Source organism: Perognathus longimembris, chromosome 7, assembly GCF_023159225.1.
Source record: "Perognathus longimembris pacificus isolate PPM17 chromosome 7, ASM2315922v1, whole genome shotgun sequence".
Taxonomy (NCBI): domain Eukaryota; kingdom Metazoa; phylum Chordata; class Mammalia; order Rodentia; family Heteromyidae; genus Perognathus; species Perognathus longimembris.
In genome coordinates this window covers 15,728,269-15,742,643 of record NC_063167.1, presented here as the reverse complement: position 1 = coordinate 15,742,643, position 14,375 = coordinate 15,728,269, and the positions used below count along the sequence as shown (strand labels likewise).

The window sequence follows — 14,375 nt, the reverse complement described above, 5'->3', positions numbered from 1 at the left end:
TTGGGGGCTATTTCAGATCCAAAGTGAATACATAACGTGTGAGGCCCTCAGTTTCATCCCCAGGACCACACACACAAGAAAAGGGGTTAATCACTCCAGTGACTACATTCCCACCAAATGGTGAAAGTCTATTGGTGATTCATTTACCCATTCAAGAAGCTTCTCTAGCAAGGCTAGTTAACAAGAGTGCTGTCCCTGCAACATACCAGGGGTGGTGCTCATGCTCCCCTGTACATTCACTCTAATGATCCCCATCAGGTATTGCAGAATCTACTGGTGTTGAGAGGGGAAGCTGAGATTGAGAGAGGTTGCTTTTGCCCAACATTCTCTGTTGCTCCTATCCTGGGGCGTGCCCAGTGCTGGGCATTTGGGACAACAAGTCAAGGACAGTGCCCTTGCCTGACACTCCCTAGGACTTACTGGTCTAGGGAGAGAGGCAGACTCATGAAATGACAGATTCACAGAGAGGTTCTGAATAGAGAAGGGAGGTTATAGCATAGATCCCGAGGATTAGGGACAAAGGGAACTGAGAGGCTGAGAAAATGTGAGAGAGAAAAAAAAACCTGAATAACCAAGCCCTCCCACAACGCCCTTTGGCCAAGGACAAGCCCTGTGCAGGGCAGCTCAGCAGCACGATGTGGGAGACAGCCTCGGCAGATTCAGAACCAACAATGAACAAAGGCTGCTGTCTCCCTGGGAATGGGAGAGATCTGACAACAGCCTTGCCTGTTTGTCCCTGCATGCTCCATCAGTGTAGACATCCCTTCTGGACTTTGAAGCCTGGAGTGCCCTCCTTTAGCTGTCTCCCCAGATCAGATGAGCTGGATGGCTGCCATATCTCGACTTCACTTTGTACTAATCCAGACTCACAGCCAGCTCCGTAACAACCCGACTAAACCATCTGAGCAGAAGCAAAAATAATTCTCCTGAGCAAAACAGACAGTTCCAAGATGGGAACATTAACTCCTTGCTGCCTCTTCAAGAGGGAATGGAGCCTGGCTCGTGCCAAGCTGAGATCTGAGAATAAGGGTTTGAAGCCAGTGTGGGCAAGAAAGTCCTGGAGACTTTTATCTCCAATTAACTACCAGATGCAGAAGTGATGCTGTGGCTCAAAGTGGTAGAGTGCTAGCCTTGGGAGTGGGGGGGCTCAGGGAGTACCCAGGCCCTGAGTTAAAGCCCTACAACCAACAAAAAAAGAGGGGGAGGGACTGGATATCATTCTTCTCCCTTTTTTCTTTTCTTTCTTTTTTTTTGGTGGGGGGGTGTTAGTACTTGAGCTTGAACTAGCTTTGTTGCTTGGCTTTTTTTCCCTCAGGCTGATGCTTTACCACTTGAGCCACAGCTGTATGTTTGGCTTTTTGGTGTTTAATTTGAGATAAGAATCTCACAGATTTTTCTGCCCAGGCTGGCTTTAAATTTTGATCCTCTGATATCAGACTCTTGAAGTAGCTAGGATTACAGGGATGAGGCATTGGTGCTCAGCTTTTTGTTCTTTTCTTTTCCTTTTTTTTTTTTTTTTTTGCCAGTCCTGGAGCTTGAACTTGGGCATTGTCCTTGAGCTTCTTTTGCTCAAAGCTAGCACTCTACCACTTGAGCCACAGCACCACTTATAGCTTTTTCTGTTTATGTGGTACTGAGGAATCAAACCCAGGGCTTAATGCATGCTAGGCTAGCACTCTACCACTAAGCCACATTCCCAGCTCTTCTTCATTTTTAAGAAGCTTTCCAGAGGGGAGATCTCACTCCTCTCCAAAGTAAAGAGGTAAAACTAATTTCTTACCATTGGAAGCAGGGACCACATATTAATACCCAGAGTTAACAATAGCTATTCGTTTTCTGACTTGTTAGAAAGTCAAGACAATCTTTTTTTTTTTTTTTGTCAGAGACCAGGACTTGAACTTGGTACATGACACTTTCACCCATTGGCTGGCACTCTACCAACTGAGCCACGCCTCCAACCTAGAGACAATCCTAAAGAACAAGAATCTTCCCACCTCACAATCACCTTTTTTCTTACACGTAACCAAAAAGCTGAGAAGCAATCATAAGCACCCTTTTAATTCACAGGATTATTCAGAAAACATCCCACCCTATTCTGTGTCCCTAAGAAGGAGTAAGGATCTCAAGAAACCCATGTCACAGAAGCATAGCTAGAAAAGATAAAAAATCTACATGAGTTCTACCAGCTAGTCCCTTGCTGTGGTTTCCATGGAAATAGACATCTGCTCTAGGGAGAAAGAAAAGGTGGGGGAAGTAGCGTAAGTGTTTTAAAATGATGAGTGTTTTGAAAGATTAATTTTTTTCTGTCACAACATTAATAGTCAGAAATATGAGATTTTTGTATGTGGCAATTCCTTGTATTTTTTTTAATGCAATAAATGGGTAGGCTCTTCCCCATGCAAACCTTCAAATCAAGTACAAAGACTTCAGGATAAAAGACTTGGGTGATGGGTGGTAATAGATCTTTTAGGCTTGGAGTCTTTGTTCATTTGTGTGGTCTACTATTTGTCATTTTCAAAGAAGGTCTTATCCTTTCCTCTCCAGCTTTTAAATTAAAAAAAAAAAAAGATTTCCGAGAAAAATAGAAGGAAGCACCTGTCTGTGAAGCTAAGTTGTGGAAAGAGCGGAGCCATGATTCTGAATCTGAATCAATCCTGGTCCTACTCACATGTTATACAAAAACCACTTAGATTGGCTGAGGGGGGAGGCCAACCCCACACAAGGACAATTGTTGAAGAAAATGCCACAACAAGCATATTTCAGGCAACAATGCATTGATAATTGTTTGCTTTTATGTAGTTTACTCCCTGTATGAACTAGTTTTCATTGTCCTGGGCACCTATTAATTGTGCTTTATCTCTGGCACATCCCGAGAGGCTAACTAGACATTGGAAGTCTTTTAAAATGAGGACTGTGGTTTCCAGAGAGTTGGTCTTATTTATTTCTTAGATTTGGAAGACAAGATCTCAAACAGGTGCTTTGATCTCAAAACACAGCTTCCTCCCTCAGGAGGCGTAGGAGGAGGGATCTGGGCACTGTAGACATTTTATTTATTTTTCCTCTTGTGGGGGAAAGGGCAACCAGTCATTCTAATACAGTTAGGGGTCAGACCAATAATTGCCTTTGTGCTTCAGCGGTGGTTCCACCCAGGCCGGAGGGGGCAGTGACCTTGTGGCTCCTTTTGTTTTGATGCTGAAGAAGAGCCCAGCACGGCTTCGGGGAGCACGTGCTCTAAGAACAAAAGCAGCACTCCACCGCAGTCCGTACTTCTGTCCCGACCTGCGGCTGCCCTTCCGCCTCGATCTCGGCCGGCGAGGCTTGGCCTCCGGAGCCGATGGAGTCTGAACTGAAGCCGAGCGGCTTTGTTAGACCTAGAATCGGATTCCAGAGCCTGGTCCTTTCCCCGCACCGGCCCCGGGCCGCCTGGTCGGGAAGCTGAGCACAGCGGGGGGAAGGCTCGGCGCACAGGGGAGGACCACGCCCGTGACCCCTGAGCGCTGAGGGGACGAGCAGGTGCCTGGGTCTGGGGGGCCCGGACCGCGGGGCCACGCAGGGACCCGGAGCGGTACTGTCTTGTTTAAACATTTTAGGTGACGATGCGGGGGTGAGGCACCCGAGGGGACCCTGTTCTGCACGTCTGAGACTGTTAGGCTGGAGCCGGGCACGAGCTGGACAGGCTCGAAGAAGAATCCTAGAAGCCAAGGTCTTAGGATCTAGTGTGGGACACCCCGCCTGTCCCCCCCCCCCCCCACACACACACTCGGCTCCGTCTTGCCCTTTTCCAAGAGATGGAGAACCAATTCCGACTCATTCCCGAGGACCACGGCAACGCCCTCTTCGGCTCTCAGGCCGTCACCCCAGTTCTCCGCTCCTCTCAGGAAAGACCCCCCCCTCCACCCCAGGCGTCCCCACCCATTGCATTGTCTTCTGGCCCTGCTAGACCGGACTACATTTCCCGAGATGCTCCGGTGCCGAGGGGGCGGGGTCCACCGGGGGGCTGTGGGCGTGGCCGGCACGTGCCGCTGCGCTCAGCCAATGCGGGCGCGCCGAGGGCAGGTCACGTGCCCCTGTTTGGCGCTTTTGTGCGCGGCCAGGTCTGTTGGTGCTCAGAGTGTGGCCAGGCGGCTCGGACGGAGCAGGTGTGTGCGGGAACCTCCGAGGCGGCGGCGGCGGCGACGGCGAGCTGGGGACTGAGAGGAGGGTCTCGGCGGGCGGGAGGGGCGGGCCCTGGAGAGCAGCCCCCTGTGGAGGACTGCGGGCGGAGCCGCGGGCTGGGCGGGCCGGGGTCGCGGGGCTTTGTGTGTGGCTCGGGCGGAGCCTGGGCTTTGTCTTTGCTCCCAGGGGGCGCGGAAGTCGCGGGGAGGGGGTGCGGCTGGGTGGGTTGATTAGGGGCGTCAGACGGGGGTTTCTGAGGAGGAGACAATAGGGGGCGTGGGCCCTCGGGTGCCTCCTTCGCGCTGATGGGGCGGCTCCTCTGGGGTCCCCATTGTTTGAGGATCCTGAGCGCGCCCCCGTGGACCTGCAGCCTGAGGACTGGGCCCCCTTCCTGCCTGTGCCCTCTTCTGTGGCTGAGGGGCGGCGCCCGCCGGGGCTTGGGTTTGGGGGCGGGAGGGTGCAGACAGCTGGAAGGCGCGTTTTGAGGCTGGGGACGAGGGGCGGGGGCCGGCCGGCCGCGGGACTGTCAGCGGGCTTGTTTTCACGGAGCGTGCCCCACCCGCTGAGCTGCGGCGGTGGGGGAGCTGCGGCGGCGGCCTCGAGGTGATTTTGGCGGGAGTTGGGGGGGGCCGTCAGTGCGGGGAGAGCCCGGGAGGGCGGGGTTACCGAATGGGACCGTTGGCTCCGCCCCGCCCTCCCTACCCACGCGCGCGGGCTCCGGGGTGTTGCGAGTTCTCGGAGATTCGAAAAGGCGCGGGGAGGAAGGGGGCGGGGCCGGGCGCGGGAGCGCAGGGCGGGCTCTGATTGGCCGCGGTGCCTGTCCGCTTCGCTCCGCTGGCCCCGGGCCACGCCCAGGCTGGGCTTTGGTACTGCGTAGGGTGCTGTGCCCGGAATGGACATTTTGCTGCCTCAGATTCCAGTTTCTGACTGTTGGGAACCTGTAGTTGTATGCTTTTCTTACTAGCCTGGGGGCTGCCAGACTCAGGATCTCGAGGGAAAAAATTGACAGGCGAGCTTTGATTTTTTTTTTTTCCCCACAACGGAAGGCTGCAAATAGCATAATTTCTAACCTGAGCTGGGTGTGGTGGTGCACATCTGTAATTGTAGCACTCCGGAGGTTGAGGTGGAGGATTGAGAGTTCCAGGTCAACCTGGGCTACGTAGAGGGGGACAAAAAGTGGAGGTTAATAAAACTCAATTTTGTAAACGTTGTTGATCAAGGAATCTAAACCTCAGAAACAATAGGACTAGGACGGTATTGGTTAATGGCTAGCTTGGGCGTTTTGTTATCCGCCTTGGCAGACACAGACAAAGCAGAGATGGGTATTTCATTTGCACAATGACTTGTAGGCAGTGTTTAAGATGGCTCCGATCTCACAATGTTGGGTTGAATCTGGAGTATTTTAGGGGAGGAAAAAAATGAGTTTGTGGGTGGGGGAATCCTTTAGCCTGTGACTTAACCTCCTTAAATTAAAAAAAACAAAACACAAAAAACCCAGGTGTTGGTTTTTGAAAGAGCAAACTCAACGGTTTTCTGAGCCAATTTGTCAAATCAGTTCAAATTTGTCTTCGCATTTCTAAGAAACATAGGTAATTTTATGAATGGTTAATCTCTTTAATTCCACGTCGTGAATTACCTGACATTGATTTATGTGGATGTGATTTGAGGTCCCTTTGTTTTAATGACATGGAAATGCAAAGAAATTGATTGCATGCTTTTGAAAATCATTTCCAGGGCTTTCTTTACCAGTGGATTGTGTAGGATACACTGCCAGTCTCTTGTCTTCTATTCACCATGGCTTCTTCTGGTAGGTAATCTGTTTAGAAAAAAGCTGAAATCTCAATGGGTTTGGGGTTTTAGAATAGGAGACAGCACGGGTCTTAAGCTTTCAGTCTGCTACTCTTGTTTTGGTCTTCTCAAAAAAAACCTGTTTTATGAATAAGAAAAAATGATTATCACTTGAATGTACTAAGAGCTTATAATTGTTTCATAATTAGACGATTTGGCTTGGTACAAAGCAAAATTGTTGACTGCACAAGTCTATTGTTCATTAAAATGATTGCCAAATGCTAATTCTTCAAAATGATATTTACTAATCCAAAGATGTTAAGCTTTGTTTTTATGGGAGATGGTGTTTAAGTAGTAATTTCTTTACTATAAACACAACTGCATCAGCCCTAATTCTACTCATTAAATTGATTGGGTTTTTAGAAAATTATGAAACCACTTATTAGAATAGGTGAACCCTGTTTTTCTGAATTATCATAAATATCATCAACTCCAGATATTCAGGTGAAAGAACTGGAGAAGCGAGCCTCAGGCCAGGCTTTTGAGCTGATTCTCAGCCCTCGGTCAAAAGAATCTGTCCCTGATTTCCCCCTTTCCCCTCCAAAGAAGAAGGATCTTTCCCTGGAGGAAATTCAGAAGAAATTGGAAGCTGCAGAAGAAAGACGCAAGGTAAATGTGTCAATTCACAGGAAGGAGGATAGTCATTAATGTAGTTGATCAAACAGGTTTTATTTCCATACAAGGAAGATAATAGAATTATAGTTACCCTATGATTGTAGTTATTAAAAAAAATCACTATGCCAATGTCTGGAAGAAAATGTCATCTATCATTTATTGAACTGTTATGTGCCACTTCATTTTCTTACATTCTTTTTTTATATAATGTGTCTACACTGTAGCTGGTGCCTTAAATAATGGAAGTTTGGAGACAGTCTAGAGAATTTTAGGTCATTTTCCGAATTTCTTTTCCTTGTATAAGTATTGGAGCCAGAATTCAACCCTATCCTTAGAACTAGCTCATGCTTCTTGTGCTTTCTCTTTAAATAATAGAGCATTTGTTGATAGATGATTTTTTTCTAGCTTTGTTTTTTATTGCTATATGTTAGAAAACATCTTAAATTGCTAGAAATGTAGTATTATATTTGCTTTTTCTTTTCTAAGCAATTCTAATATAGTTATCTTTAAAAAGAACCTAAACAGTTGTCCACTATTTTAAAGTTGGGCAAAGGCACAAGTAAAGTAACTTGACCAGATGAACACTGTTGGTGTGATATGAAGAATGTGTGTGTGTGCACATGCGCACCTGCGTGTGTATGTGTGCCTGTCCTGAGGCTTGAACTCAGGGCCTAGGCTCTGTCCCTGAGTTGTTTTTGCTCAAAGCCAGGGCTCCACCAGTTGAGCCACAGCTTCACTTCCAGCGTTTTTGGCCACAAATTGGAGATAAAGAATCTCATCAACTTTCCTGCCCAGGCTGGCTTCAAACCTCAATCCTCAGATCTTAGCCTCCTTGAGTAGCTAGGATTACAGTTGTGACTCCCCAACACCTGTCAGACAGACCCCATTTTAAGCTACTGTAGTATATGCTTTGTACCTTTTTTTTAATCCATCTTAGGGCTTGAACTCTGGGCCTGGGCACTGTCCTTGAGCTCTTTAGCTCAAGGCTAGTGCTCTACCACTTTGGACCACAGCGATACTTCTGGTTTTCTGGTGATTAATTGGAGATAAGAGTCTTCTGGACTTTCCTGCCTGGGCTGGCTTTGAACCACAGTCCTCAGATCTCAGCCTCCTGAGTAGCTAGGGTTACCGGTGTGAGCCACCAGGGCCTGGCCTGGCTTGCTTATTCATTTGTTCATTTATTCATTTATAGTCCTGGGGCTTGGGTGCTTTACCTGAGCTTCTTTTGCTCAAGGCGCTATAGCACTCTACCTCTTGAGCCACAGCGTCACGTCCAGCTTTTTCTGAGTAATATCATTGTAGATAAGAGTCTCACAGACTTTCCTGCCTGGGCTGGCTTTGAATTAGGATCTTCAGATCTCAGCCTCCTGAGTAGCTAGGATTGCAGGCATGAGCCACAAGCGCCCAGCTTCTGCCTGCTTTTATGCATAATTTGAGTTCCTGGAGGAGGAAACTATACATCTGAAAGCAGGGCAAAGGGAAGGTTTTTTAAGAGTCACCGCTGGCCTTCTGATGATGAGCCTGTGCTTTGCATATTAACTGGGCAAATACAATCAAACAACTACTTTGACTAGGATGTCATGGAAGAGAATTAGCCAGGCACATACTCTGCAGTTGCACCAGCCACTTGATGCTTCCAAACACATCTCATGTTATCTCTGAAAATTTGACAGTCAGCTAGCTTTCCTGAGATAATTTTGACACTAAATAGCCAGACTCTCATAATAAAGTTCCATTCCTAAGTATTGTTGCAGAAAGTCATCTGGGTACCATTATACAGTAAATCTTACAAGAATTTCCTTAACAAATAATTGGACAAAAAGATCTCTGAACCAGTATGTGCAGCCTTCTAAAGTAAATACAAACACTGGGGAAAAGATGATTTCACTTATGTTTTGTTTTTGGTGTGTTTTGTTTTGTTTTGTTTTGTTTTTTGCCAGTCCTGGGCCTTGAACTCAGGGCCTGAGCACTGTCCCTGCTTCTTTTTGCTCAAGGCTAGCACTCTGCCACTTGGGCCACAGTGCCACTTCTAGCCATTTTCTGTATATGTGGTGCTGGGTGAACTGAACCCAGGGCTTCATGTATACAAGACAAGCACCCTTGCCATTAGGCCATATTCCCAGCCCTTGCGTATGGGGATATGCGTAATGCGTAATGGGGATAACTCGGGCCCTAATTTCAGTATTATTTCAAGGAACCCTAGTTGCTCCCTCTTTCTTCAATCCAGATAGTAATTTTCTATTATAATGTTAATGTCAAAGACCTTTCAGAGAGCCTAGTCTGTTAAACTTTATTCTAGTCCCACGAAGCTGAAGTCTTGAAGCAGCTTGCTGAGAAACGAGAGCATGAGAAAGAAGTGCTTCAGAAAGCAATAGAAGAGAACAACAACTTCAGCAAAATGGCGGAGGAGAAACTGACCCACAAGATGGAAGCTAACAAAGAGAACCGAGAGGCACAAATGGCTGCCAAATTGGAGCGTTTGCGAGAGAAGGTTAGATTCTTCCTTTGTGGAGGGAGTAAGAGCTTGCAGTTAAAAGGCACCAGTGAATTGTCTTCTTAAGGGTATCTGGTGCCTTTTGTCATCTTTATTTTGGGGTATAGCACATGAAGTCAGGCAACTCCTAGTTTCAAATAGTGTATGCAGTGATTTCATCATTGCTCATTCCTTGGAAAAACAGTAGGACACTTAGCCATTAGGTTCCTCAACTGACCAAGAGGCTTGGAGATGGTATCTTAGAAGTCAGGTTTTGTGCTTTCCGTGGGCTGTCACGTGTCCTGAGGCTGTGGTGGGCCCCTTGGGAGTCAGGGATGACAGGCTTTTTTATTTGACTGATGATAAATATATTTCCTTTACAGGATAAGCACGTGGAAGAGGTGCGGAAGAACAAAGAGTCCAAAGACCCTGCTGATGAGACTGAAGCTGACTAATTTTCTTCTGAGAACTGACTTTCTCCCCTTCCCCTTCCTAAATATCCAAAGACTGTACTGGCCAGTGTCGTTTTATTTTTTCCCTCCTGACAAATATTCTAGAAGCTGATGTAGGACTGTATAGGTAGATCAGACTGTAAGATGTTGTTTTAGGGGCTAAAGGGGAGAAACTAAAAGTGTTTTGCTCTTTTTCTAAAGTGTTGGTCTTTCTAATGTAGCTATTTTTCTTGTTGCATCTTTTCTACTTCAGTACCCTTGGTGTACTGGGTTAATGGCTAGTACTGTATTGGCTCTGTGAAAACATTTGTGAAAAGAGTATGTAGTGGCTTCTTTTAAAGTGTTAGATGCTGAATATCTGTTCACTTTTCAATCCCAATTCTGTCCCAATTTTACCAGATGCTACTGTACTTGAATGGTTAATAAACTGCACAGTGCTGTTGGTGGTAGTGATTCCTTTCTGCTCAGGTGGTCACAAAGCCTGGAGCCCCTACTGGTCTTTGTTGCAGATGGGGACCTCCTTCGGGTCTGGTGGAAACTCACAGGGTTGCTTATTGGAGCAAGTTCTCAGCTGAGGCTCCTGCTCCAGACTCCTTTGCTTTGTCTTCTTCACAATCGGCACTTTGTGTTGATGCCTCGGCCCAGATCAGCTGTTACTATATTCTTTCAGATGTTTATTTGCAAACAAGCACAGTTTTGTTTCTCTGTTCCTGCTAATAAGACAGATTAAAGGCACAATTGCTATTTCTAGAGAACAGTTTAGGTGGTTCCTTGCGGATCTTAGGGTATTTGATGTTTGGTTTGCCTACTATTACAGCCTATCTTTTCATAGGAGCAGTGACTTGAGGGTGGAATACTGTGACTCCCATGAAATAATGGAAAATGGGGACAAATTGTTTTGTGGCGTAGCATCAATGTGGCTAGTTGAGATCAGTAGATAATTGGTCTTGTATCCAGAGGCCGTGATACTTGCCACTGCCAGCACTCTCAGCTTAGGGAAAAGCCTTGGTAACAGTCCTTGACTGTTTGGCAAATAGCTTTAATTTCCTATGACTCTTTGCCTCTCAGGATCCCAGGCACCTACAGAAAAAATATTTAGCAATACTGCTTAGATTTCAGTAAGGGCCACGTGCTGCTCATGGAGCTGCTTATGCAGCTCTGGCTTGATCTTAATTTGAGATTTGCCAAACTTGGAAGAATAACCTACATTTTATGTTAGGATAATGTACGTGTGTGTACAGAAAACCCAACAGTTGGGTGTCTATAGACTATATATAGCAATAGGTTCAGAGCAGTATTAGTATCTAAAGGAGGACAAGATAAGGCTTGTGGGTAGGTTCGTCTCTGAATCCTGTCTGATAGGAGATGGTAAAGGTTGGCATGGGTGAATTCTAAGCAGATAGGACTCCAGTTAAAAGACAGTGGAAGGCAGGAATTTGGAGTTAGGATAGCAGGTATCCTACAGATGGCAGTAAGCTACTGCTTATGTAGTTTGAGTAGGGAAAGGAACAGACCATAACAAAATGGGAAATGATCAAAGATGGTCTCCCAGTTAACAGCCAATCCTGCAGTGCCCTGACTTACTATTGGAGGTGGTCTGTTAAGTCCCCACCTTACGGCAGCCATGTCCCAGGGAACTCAGAGGGATGTACCTTATCCATGAAATCACAAGCCCTGGCCTGTTTCATCTCTGACCTTTGTACCTTCTCAGGTCAAGTGAAAGGGCTGACCTAGGTCTGTTAGGTATCCACTCCTAGCACTTGACTTGGGGGAACAAGTAATGGACATTTGAGTGTTTTATTGTTGTTACTGTTTGTTTTTGCCAATGTTAGGAGCCAAACCCTGGGTATCACATGTGCTAGGCAAGTATGCTGGAGACCACATATACCTCAGGCTTCTGGCCAGTGTCAGTGCCCTTTCCCTGGCCTAGGTGTTCTCAGGCCTGTCCTCAGGAGTCTGCCTTTATGCAAGAGGTCAGTCTGGCAGCATCTCGTTCAACTTGCCTTGCAAGGCCAGGGTGGTTGGACTGCAGCCTGGGATATGGACTGGCCTCTGGAGAAGGGGTTTGAGGGAGGCTAGGTTCTAAATCTGCGTGTAATAAGCTCCCAGAACATGCAGTTCCTTGGCCTATGCCTTGGATGGGAAGATAGAGTGGTTCCCAGCTCATCCTGTGTTTCCTGTTGAAAGGGAGGAGGGCTGAGATCATCATCTACCACTGAACCATGAGCTTAATCTAACTAGATGTGCTCAGTGATGGGTGAGAGGAACAGCCAAGAGGAAATTCGGTGGACTGGAAAGTTGAAAGGGCTTGAGCTAGTCTTTGCAGTTGAAACCCCAGCAAATCACTATGGAATTGAACTTCTCATTGGAGCATGGGTGGAGGATGGTGGTGGGGGCTCCTCCATCCCTCTGTCCTCTGCTGTGGAGCTGGGAGGCTGGGACAGACAGTTGGTCAGCAAAGCCATTTTAAGGAAGACAGAATGAGGCTAGTGAGCTGCCCGAACAGATGCAGTAGAGACCACCGGGGGGGTTGGGGGGGGGGAGCTGCTGGAGTGGCCCAGGGTGAGAGCAGGAGGGCCTGGGCTGGGGGCCGCCAGTGGGCTCCAGAGGGGTAGAGGTGACTGACCACACACAGGAGAACCGGGTTGTGTGCTGCTAAACCTGTGAGGCACTGGGTGGCCCTAACAATCAGAACTGCAGTCTGCTGGATATTTAGGGGCAGCCGTAATGTAAATCTGTACAGAGAAGTAAATGGGTAGGTGGGTATGTAACTTGTCCCCCATCCTAAACCAGAAAGTCTCCCTCCTCACTGAAGGGCTGGTGATAGAGAGGCTATTCTGTCCTCTGTGATTTTGACCTTCAATTACCCTTCCACCCAGACTGCACACCAAACTCAGCCAGCTGATTAAAGCTGTAAATGTAGATAGGGCTACCTCCTTGAAAGGCATGGGTGGTTAGGCATCTGGCTGGCACTTCTGATCCAGAGGATCTCAATTTGAGGACCACATAGGCAAAAAATTCGAGACCCCATCTGAATAAGCTTTTCTTTCTTTTTCTAGTCCTGGGGCTTAAACTCAGGGCCTGGGCACTATCCCTGGCTTTTTTTTGTTCAAGGCTAGCACTCTTCCACTTGAGCCACAGCACCGCTTCCAGCTTTATCTCTGTGGTGCTGAGGAATTGAACCCAGGGCTTCATGAATACTGGGCAAGCACTCTACCGCTAAGCCATATTCTTAGCCCCTCTATAAGCTTTTCTTAAAAAAAAAAGTCCGGCGCCAGTGGCTCACACCTGTAATCCTAGCTACTCAGGAGGCTGAGACCTGATGATCAAGATTCAAAGCCAGCTCAGGCAGGAAAGTCTGAGATTATCTCCAATTAACCACCAGAAAACCTAAAGTGACATGTGGCTCATAAGTGGTAGAGCACTAGCCTTGAGCAAAAGAGCTCAGAGTGCCCAGGCCCTGAGTTCAAGCAATTCAAGCCAGGAAGATGAGATGGTGTATTACAGAAAAATTGGTAACCTCCAGTTTAACCATCAAAAAGCCCAAAGTAGAGCTTTGGCTCAAGAGGCAGAACACAAGCCTTGACCATAAAAGCTAAGGTACAGAGTCCAGACCCTGAGTTCAAGCCCCAGTACCAGCACCAAAAAACTAAAAAGACGATTCACAGGCATATCCTTATGACATATCTTGGGAAAAGGTTTGTCGCCTCCTGCACTTCATAAAGTTCGTGTCTGTCCATGTATTTGCCCAGTGAATAGGTCTGATCGCCTGTGGTTTTACCTGTCTAGGTATGTCTCTGTTGTCTGCTACCAGATGAGTTTGGCTACCTTACTGCCACTTCCGTTGTTTGAATCAATAATAGTGTGATTCAATAGGAATAACTAGAAGATGAAAGCCAGGTGGGCAGTATTGGGCTTGAACTCCGGACCTTGCATTTGCTATGTAAGCATTGTGCCACCTTTAGAGGAGGTTGGGACAGGTGTCCTGGAAGTTCTCTTCCAATTTTAAGATGGGTTAATTGCAGACATGGAATTGAGGAGTTACCTCACTAAGGAACTAGGAACATGACTCCATCTCCAATTAGCCAGCAAAAAAGACAGTCTGGAGGCATGGCTCAAGGGAGGGAACTCCAGGGGAGCAAGCAAGCTGAGTAAGCTTGAGGCTGAGTTCAAATTCTAGTACACAGACAAACAAAACATCAAGTTCGTTGTAGGGTTTGGAAAGGCCTAACCTCTCATCATGGTGAAGAATAAACAGTACCATCCCTGCCTGAGAAGTGGGCTGCTGACCACAGATCTTAGGGAAGCAGAAACTGGGTAGAGCCAAGCACTGGTAGCTCATGCCTGTATTCCTAGCTGCTCCAGCTGAGATCTCAGGATGGCAATTCAAAGCCAGCCCAGGCAGGAAAATCTGATAATCCAATTAACCACCAGAAATGGAGCTGTGGCTCAAAGTAGTAGAGTGCTAGCCTTAAGAGGAAAAAGCTCAGGGACAGTGACCAGGCCCTGAGTTCAAGCCCCACAACCAACACACACACACACATGCACACACGCACACACACACACAAACTGGGCAGTTAGGGGCGTGGCTGAAGGCCCTGAGTTTACTTGAACTGCAAAACAATTTAGAAGCTGGTAGGAAGTGAACCAGATGTTCCCTGACGGCCAGCTGGGCAAATGGCAAGTCAGAGGATGACTGTGGGCCTGGGCTTCAGCCTGGTAGCCCCCTGCTCCCTTCATGGGCAAAAAAAAAAAAAAGCTCTGGTTTTCATTGTGCCAGGAGGTGGGGGGGCTCTCCCTGGTGGGCCCCAGGTCCCTTCTTTCCTGCCTGC

The 14,375-nt window shown here is 47.3% G+C and overlaps 1 protein-coding gene across 1 annotated transcript; it reads left to right on the top strand.

Moving 5' to 3' along the window:
• The first annotated feature begins 4,029 nt into the window (after positions 1 to 4,029).
• On the top strand, positions 4,030 to 9,985 carry Stmn1 (stathmin 1). Its single transcript, XM_048350558.1, has 5 exons — positions 4,030 to 4,139; positions 5,890 to 5,962; positions 6,440 to 6,612; positions 8,918 to 9,109; positions 9,475 to 9,985. Exons 2-5 carry the CDS (start codon positions 5,950 to 5,952, stop codon positions 9,544 to 9,546), a joined length of 450 nt encoding a protein of 149 aa, XP_048206515.1. The 5' UTR covers positions 4,030 to 4,139; positions 5,890 to 5,949; the 3' UTR covers positions 9,547 to 9,985.
• Positions 9,986 to 14,375: the final 4,390 nt, after the last annotated feature.

Bases quoted from the DNA above. Each gene is read 5' to 3' on its own strand.
- Stmn1 (XM_048350558.1), top strand. The intron at 6,613-8,917 runs GTAAATGTGTCA...ACTTTATTCTAG, and splicing joins CTGCAGAAGAAAGACGCAAG to TCCCACGAAGCTGAAGTCTT. The intron at 9,110-9,474 runs GTTAGATTCTTC...TTTCCTTTACAG, and splicing joins TGGAGCGTTTGCGAGAGAAG to GATAAGCACGTGGAAGAGGT.